Raw genomic sequence first — 8992 nt, forward strand, 5'->3', positions numbered from 1 at the left:
ATCGTAAACGAGATCGCCTAGTCGTGTATTACCTGCGCTGACCCGTGGACATGCACGAGTAGAGTCCATAGGTATGCAAGTTTTTTTCGTAGACATAAAGACGCTGTTCCCCAGTGCATGTACCTCACACCAGCAACCCCAACAACTGGCTCCCCGCCCCCGTCACAGTTTCTCATCCGTTCTAACCTCTCATTCTTTGAATTACCTTAAACTGGTACCTACACCGTTTGCTGAGACCGCTCTTGGAAAAATAAAAAAATCACTGTTCCGGGATTTACGACATTCCAATATCTTGCCAAGAAACACGAGATGAATGAAAACTGAACCCCTGGAAATAATTTACTGATCTCTGTGATCTATCCTACTGTGTATAAAACTGCGTCAGAACAACGGATTCTGTTTGTATACAACCTAGATTTTTTTTTTCAAATTTTTTTCGGAAAGATACAAATGAAAATTTCAATTTTGTCACTTTTGGTCTCATGAGTACAAAAAATAATAATAAAATATTTTGAAGTCAGTACTATTCACACTTACAGTGGCCGTGGGGGGGGGGGGGTAAAATGGGTCACTGGAATTTTTTTTAAAATTATATTCGAATGGAAAATGAAAATTCCAGAGCAAAGTGGACCATGTCACTTTGCAAAATTAGAATACGCGTAATTTTGAAATTTTGCTCAAATAATTATTTATTTATTTAGTGAAATTTTTCATACCCGTCGAAAAAATTATTTTAAGCCGATTGATATTTACTTTGATCAAAGTAATTCTAATATTTATATATGAATAACTGAATATTTTGTTACAAGAAATGACAATCGGAGATAAACTTCGACTAAATCCTTCCAAATGGCATTAAAGTAAACTGGCTTTCATTTACCGGCAGTAACAAATAAATTTATCTATAAGTCGTGATAATCATTTTTTTCTGTGAAAGGTCTACTCTCGTCCACACTAAAAAAAAAAAAAGTCAATGAAAATTTTTTTTCCAACTTCAGTTTTCTACAAAATCCCAGGTTAAATTTTTGATTTTCATTTAGAAGAAAATAATTTAAGAATATATAGAAAAATAAAATCTCTAATGCAGACAGTGTGGCTGTAATGACCCATTCTGCCCTCCACGAATTGCTCACCACCATAACTTATCCACGTATCATCGTACAAATTGAATTTTGAATTACTCAGTCTTTATTATCCCTTGTATGCTCCCTTGTCTTTTATTAGCGTCACAATTGACAAAGTCACTTGTGAGCTTTGTACCCCAGATGGCTAATGTACCTAAACTTACATATTGTCTGATTATCTGTACATTAAAATAATAATATCTGCGGCAAAATAGGCAACAGGTCCTAATATTATATACAGACCTAATTTATATATGCGTAAGGAAAATTTTACGATCAAAAGTCTTAGTCATTAAATATATGATATATAGAAATTTATATTACATTTATAGGGTAATGGGGGCAAGTATGCGCAAACCCATGCATTTGTTCAAAATAAATGGGTTTGCGCACACTTGCCTCACAAGACTTTATATATAAACAGAAAAATAAGATTTCGAAACTCAACAAATTTTTTTTCTGTGTATAAATCTTTAAAAATCAGATAAAACAACAGAAACAGCTTGAAAAATAAATTTATCAGATATATATCTCATTTTAATGATTTTCATATTTATCATTACGATGCATTTTTGGAATGTCATGCATTTTTTAATCTTTATAATGCTCAATTTATTAATTTCATTTCAAACCTGCATCAGTCAGTATTATGTCATTTTTGCATGCATCATTTGCACATAATATTCTATATTATATATATATACATATATTGTACCAAACATATTTTTCTTAAAAACCTACTCTTCTTTTTATATACAACAATAATAACGGGACAAAAAGTATGTGTACTATGCATACAATAAAACGATGGCTACGCTTCTCACGCAGGTTCAATGGCATGCGCGTGCGCGAATAAAGCATCATATGATTTGTGCATAAGTACGTATATGCAAATAAAATGCTCTAGGTAATTTTCCAATTTGGGTTATTCCAGAGTATAATAAAATATGGAAAAAATATTTAGTCCTGTAATTACGGCTTCTACAAACGTGTATACATAGATATACAAATATATACGATGCTACTTGAGATGGTAAATCTAAGATAATCTCGGTACGCCCGCATGTTTGAGTATTTGCTCTTAAGCTTAAGCTCGAACTTAAAATATGCCAACACTAAACTAATTTATTTAGTAATATATATGTATATGTAAATATATACATATACATGCAATGAATCGTTAAACAGCTGCATAGTTTTTCCAAGTATTTTTGAAGGGTATTACCTGGCACGGTAACATCCTTAGACGTAGGCAGAAGTAGAAATATTTTGTCTTATACCTGTGACCCCAAGCGACCCCTGGATTGTAAATTATATGACAAGTGTCCTTCCAGGATTTTTGAGGATTTTCGATCCCCTAAAATAAAATTTACTATTTTCGTCATTACTTAAACCCCTGGGGTTTTAATCCCATCAATTTGGGAAAATTTTATCTGTACGAACGAAAATATCATCGTCCTAATGTCAATTCAAGTATTTAAAGCATATATAATGAGTTTTATAATTTTCTACCGTTATGGGGATTAGAAGTAATTTAAGTTTCAGTTTAGATGTAATGGGGTCGTATTTGCAAAAGCACATTACGTTTACAAAATATTTACGTGAAATAATTTCCAATAAGCAATTATTTATGATAATTTACTTTGGAAAAACCTAATTTTAAAATATTGAAATATTTGCAAAAAAATGCACCATTAAAAATTATTACGATAACTAGAAATTTAAATAAAATTTAAAGTCCCATTTTTCAGCAAATTTTTTTTTTTTTAAATTATTGACAAATATTTACTTAAAAAGTGCCTAATTTCGAAAATTCTAATTTCTGAAAATAATTATGCCACAAAAAAATAATCATTACGATAATTATAAATTTAAATTGCCATTCTTGGAAAATTTTTTTTAATTCATCCAAAATAATTTTTTTTAAAAATATTAAATTTTTCCGCCATCTAAAAATGAATTCAAATGATTACTCTAATATAAACTGTTAAATTAATCCGATACTAGACCCTTTGATGTGATATCTATTAAATTGAAATCATATATATTCAAATCCGGATAATCATTCATTATTTCCAAAATATTGATAATTAAATTCGCCAGAGGATATCATAAAATAAAATCTTCTGAGGCTTACCTAATTTCGATTGACCCTATTAAAGTAAATGATTAATATCATGAGATCTAGCACATATTCTGTACTCTTAAAATATCAATGGAATAAAGCATCCGTTTTTTAGTTAGTTGTCATATTCCCGGGTCATGATCGCAACCTCGGTAGAGTTTTGAACGAATCTAGTACAGAGCGTGGAGTTGAGGGAGCAGTGTAGAGCTTGGGGCAGTTCTCCGCGGGAGAGAGCGAGAGAGCGAAAAGGGGGTGCAGGAAAATGGAGAAACGACAATCACGCCGCTAGACGTCGCGGCTGTGGACTACTACGTCATGCACAGCAAGCGCCGCCTATTTCGCAGCATCAGCCCGACCATTGGCCGAGAGAAATGATGGCAGGCGTGCGTGCCAATCGATTCCCAGCAGTAGGCTTGAACCCAGTCGCCGCGCTCTTGGGTATGGTTACTCAACAGCCGGGTGGGGAGAGGAAAATATCCATGGTAGGGATTCTTCGGGCACAGTCGGCTCGATTGCTGACTGAGAGAGATATCCCGAGTGTCCGTAAGAGTAAGAGAGACAGCAACCCGACAGGAAGTTAACTCCCGGCACAACCACCAGAATAGATCCCAAAGACAGAACGAACCAACATTCAGACGGTTCCGTTCTTCCGAGGCGAGCAGAGGTTTCTTTTCGCTTGTTGCTTTTGCTTGACAGAAACGTGCGCGTGGTATATCTTAACATAAATAAATAGATATCAGTAGTACTCGTGTCAAGTAAATAAACATTTACTTTTGGTTCTTGTTCAAAAGCTACAAGGAATAGCGGAACGCAGTATAATTTTGCAAAAAGTTTTTTTATTTTTAGAAGTGAATGATAATTTTTAAGTGCGGTGATCTATTAAAACTGTTGTGGAGATACTGATACACGTCGTTGTTTTAAAATTTAAGTGAACGTGGTATCAATACTCTTGATAATTGTAAAACTTTAGTGCATTGACAATCATTATCAATACACGCCAATAAAACTGCAATTATATTTAAATTAATAGAGTCGAGTGTCATGTTCGCGGGAACAGTGTCTATCGGTTACACACCCGGAGTGTACATAAGTGACCAAGTCGTGATCGTGATCTCGTGTTGACGGTACTGAAGACATGTGTTTTTGCTGATATCAATTATTAACTTTGATAATTATAACACTTTTTTAAAATATACTTTATGAGTTAACGGTTGTTGTGTGTTGAATATCAGGAACTATATTTTTGAATATAGTCATAAAGAATAGAGGCCTTTTAGTGAAGGCATAAGTTATTTTATCGGGATTCGTTTGTAACACGTGTGTTAATAATAAAAATCCGGCAAACTGTACGGACACAGAGAAGAGGATATGTTGACCATGGACGCGGATTTGAAAGGCGGCAGCCTGCACGGCCAAATGCCGCCGCATCCACACCAAGGAGTATCACCGATGAGCCATCACACCAGCGTGTCACCTTATGGTGCCCTCGGGTCTATAGTTCATAGCCCGGCCCTCTCCTCTGGTAGTCCTCCCAATTCCAGTGGACTAAGTGCCCTGAGTTTGCAGCACCACCATCATCATCAGCAGCAGCATTTTGCGTCAATGCAAGCTATTCAACAACAGCAACAGCAGCAGACGATGCACTCGCTTGCTCAGCAGCACTCGCATCAGCAGTCCCAGCAGCAATCAGCCCAACCTAACACCCAGCAGTCGCAACATCAGTCCACGAATAACAACAACAGCAACAGTAAAAACAACAATGTTGACCGTGTGAAGCGACCGATGAACGCTTTCATGGTGTGGTCCCGCGGTCAGCGGCGCAAGATGGCTCAGGAGAACCCAAAAATGCACAACTCTGAAATATCAAAACGATTGGGAGCCGAGTGGAAGATGCTAAGTGAGGCTGACAAGCGACCATTCATCGACGAAGCCAAGAGATTGAGAGCCGTGCATATGAAGGAGCACCCGGATTACAAATACCGACCACGGAGGAAGACAAAGACCCTTCTGAAGAAGGACAAGTTCCCGCTTGGTGGTGGTGTCCCGGTTGGCAGCATGCTTGGTGTTGATCAGAGACAAGTTAATCCGCCTAACGTACCTCAGCAGACCCAGTTACCTCGTGATATCTACCAAATGCCAGGCGGATACGTAACCAACGGGTACATGATGCACGATCCGACGGCCGCTTATCAACAGCACGCTGGGTACGGCGGACACTTGACTGGATACCCGCGCTACGACATGGGACACATGGGTGGCGGAAACTCGAGCCCGCTCAACAGCTACGTCAACGGATACGGCAGCTACGGAGCCGGCACAATACCTGCTGGTTCACCCTCACCTTATCACTCAGCCCAACCGGGCTCCCAGATGTCCAGCCACAGTCCCAGCGGCAGTAGTATCAAGTCCGAGCCCACGAGTCCCGCGAGTGGCGGAATCCACACTCCAACGCCGATCGTCAGCTCGTCCTCGTCGGCCTCCAACGTTAAGAGAGAGTACATGGGCCAGCAGCCGAGTCAACAGCCCCAGGGCGACATCAGGCAGATGATCAACATGTATCTGCCCCAAAACGGCGAGCAGGGGATCCCTCAGCACAACTCCGGCGTCGTCTTCTCTCCCGGACCTGGACCATCACCCGATCCCCTGGTTCAACATCATCCAGGCATGCCAGTGTCACTCAACCACCACCACATGTAAGCTTTCATCCACTATCAACATCATTCGATAAATATAAATAAATGTATATAAGAGGCACACATATATTTATATATATATCTACCAATATATATATATGCATAAATATATAACACTACATTCCAAATACATGTTTACCTCTCAGAAATTAAAGTCAACCATCTCATACTCAATTAGATTTTTTATCATTTTTATCGCGCTCTGGTGCTCCGATTCGTCAGTAATTAATTGATTAAATTTTTTTTTATTTGTATTTATTTTGACTTAAATTTCAGCAACTTGCTAAAATAGTTTATAGAGACATTCGAAAATAAAATATTTAAATTGTAATAAAATTGCTGCCTCGAAAGATATTTATCGGCACTAGATAATGATGATGATGATAATGACTATCAAATTAAAATTAACGAATAAATTTTTTAATAATAATACAGATGGAGAAGCATAAACGTGTAGGCCGAAAACGACGTTTTCCTTCATACTCTGTGATAGAAACGAAATCAAAGCGCGCTATGCGTGACCAACTATCGGGGAAACAATATTATTAAAAATATCGCCGTATTGTTTATAGGCTAATATATATATATATATATATATATATATATATATTTACATGTATATGTACATCCATATATATATACATATATTTATAATTCTAATAATAACAATTATTTAGAATATTATTACGATAACGATACATAAAATCGTGGGCTGCACGATAATAAGATTAAATGATAAAAATATCACTGTAAATACTATTTATAGATGTATTGATATATATTAATGTCTCTATAAGATTTAATTGTACATAGTATAGAGAAATACCTTTATCTTGCTCTAATAATAAACAGTAAAATTATATACAGACATATAATTTTGTTATATATATATATATATATATATAAATATATATATATATATATATATATATATATATATATATATATATGTATTAATATAAATGCCGACATCTAAAAAAGGGTAAGAGCGAGAGAGAAAGAGAGTGATAGATATTATTATAAGATATATAAAGCATTTAGTATGATCTAATGATCTAATTAGGAAGTTGAATAATTCGAGTCTACTTCCATCTGCCGAATAAATTCATTGGAATAATATTTGAGCTGACAGATAACAATATTATCAATATCTAAAAATATAAGTCAGGGTAAATTAAAATGTTTTGCGCAAGTGTTTGCATTCGTAATCTAAATTATTGCAATAGCTTTTTATATTTTAAGTTTTCTGTACAACACTACAGGAAACTTTTGAATAATTTGAGATTGAGCACGAGTTATACACATATATACATACGAATATATATGTGTAGAGTAAAACACTTGGGCAGACTAATTAGATTTTCGGTGGAAAAATGACGTAAATATTTACACTAAATGGGAAAAAGGTGGTATGATTAACTATTATTTACCGATTATATATATAACATATATATATATATACTTAAATAATTATGAACACTATTATTATGATAACTAATATGATTTTATTTTTCAATATCATTATTTACATATTATGTTACAGTTATAACAGCAGTAGATTCTACATCTTAAATAATTCCAGTTTTGGTTTCCCCCACTCATACTAATTATCATCATTTTAATTAAAGTGTTATTATATTTTTTTAATCACATTATCAATATTATTATTTTTATTTTTATTGCTATTATTATATAGATAATTATTATTATTATTATTATTTTATATTAATATTAATTTAAATTTAAATTTTAACATAACTTTGTATTTTAACTCTACTATATAAATCCATGACTGTGATTTCATAAGGCCTCTATATGTAATTCGTTTTATGAAATTATTACCGTATAAAAATAATGATTTGAAATAAAGTTTACGATGATAATTTCGCAGATAATGAAAATCATTTATCTCAACTATATTTTAAAATTTAAATTTAAAAAATTGTTTTATAAATTATAAAAATTAATATCACTCTGGCTTTCTGATATATATGTTTTAAATTATTATTTGTTGGCAATTAAGGAAATAAATATTTAAAAGTTATTGAACGTCTATTATTATTATTTTTAAAAAATAAAAAAGAATTATAAAGTTATTAAATTTTCTGTAAGTATCGAAAATTAAGGCCTTATAATTAACGAATTATAAGATATTTAAAATTATTACGAGACACGGAATAAATTTTGTGTATATGAAATATAAATGTTTTTTTTAAACATGTTAAATAATTGGACTGAACAGATTCGAATATATAAGTCTTGAAACAAAATAATATTGTGTTTTCAATTTAATTATACCCTACACTCATATCTCATATTTACACTTCCTGTGGTTATCACAATCCTTATTATTTATTATTATTATTATTTATTATTATTATTATTATTTATTATTATTATTATTATTATTATTATTATTATTATTATTATTATTATTATTATTATTATTATAATTATTATTATTATTATTATTATTAACCAACATATACACAAGGACTCAGGTAATTATATATTTATTTAACAAAAATTCTCAGTCAATTTTTATTTATTTGATACACATTTTTTTTTTTTCTTCCGGAAAACTGAAAAAAATTTTTTTTTGACAGTAAATTTTTTGTCTCAATTTTAAATTATATAAACGAGGGTCAGTAAAATTGGAAATCAAATTTTTTTTTTCTAAATGACAATTTACTATGATACTGAATTTGGCCGATGTCTAATGATTTTTGAATCCTTAACAAACTGATAAATTACAAAAAAAAAATATCTAAAAAAATTGCACCTGTAAATTTTTGAATTTTTAACATGTGCATATTTTTAGTTTTTTTTTTTTTAAATTCTAATTGTCGAAAAAAAAATTAAAAATTCTTAATTGTCTGATAACTTCAGAATAATTAATTTAATATGATCCAGTAAATAATTTTCGGATTTTTTTTTCAACAAATCAATTATAAAGAAAAGAAAAAAATTTGCGCATGTAAAAAATTGAAAAAGCTACAAGTGCATTTTTTCATATTTTTTTTTTCTATAACTTATCATGTTTAAAAAAA

General features: G+C 32.5%; 1 protein-coding gene across 2 annotated transcripts; it reads left to right on the forward strand.

Moving 5' to 3' along the window:
- The first annotated feature begins 3820 nt into the window (after window positions 1-3820).
- LOC103569292 (transcription factor Sox-2) lies at window positions 3821-8056 on the forward strand. 2 transcript variants are annotated; one of them, XM_008546519.2, is made up of 2 exons: window positions 3821-5942; window positions 7486-8056. In XM_008546519.2, the coding sequence occupies exons 1-2, from the start codon at window positions 4618-4620 to the stop codon at window positions 7547-7549; spliced, it is 1389 nt and encodes a 462-aa protein (XP_008544741.1). In that variant the 5' UTR covers window positions 3821-4617; the 3' UTR covers window positions 7550-8056. The 2 variants fall into 2 exon arrangements, with proteins under 2 accessions (XP_008544741.1, XP_014297123.1); XM_014441637.2 differs by having other exon boundaries at window positions 6378-7578.
- The last annotated feature ends 936 nt before the right edge of the window (window positions 8057-8992 follow it).

Source organism: Microplitis demolitor, chromosome 5 (assembly GCF_026212275.2).
Source record: "Microplitis demolitor isolate Queensland-Clemson2020A chromosome 5, iyMicDemo2.1a, whole genome shotgun sequence".
NCBI lineage: Eukaryota > Metazoa > Arthropoda > Insecta > Hymenoptera > Braconidae > Microplitis > Microplitis demolitor.

Bases quoted from the DNA above. Each gene is read 5' to 3' on its own strand.
- LOC103569292 (XM_008546519.2), top strand. From the start codon at position 4,618: ATGTTGACCATGGACGCGGATTTGAAAGGCGGCAGCCTGCACGGCCAA. The intron at 5,943-7,485 runs GTAAGCTTTCAT...ATTATGTTACAG, and splicing joins TCACTCAACCACCACCACAT to TTATAACAGCAGTAGATTCT.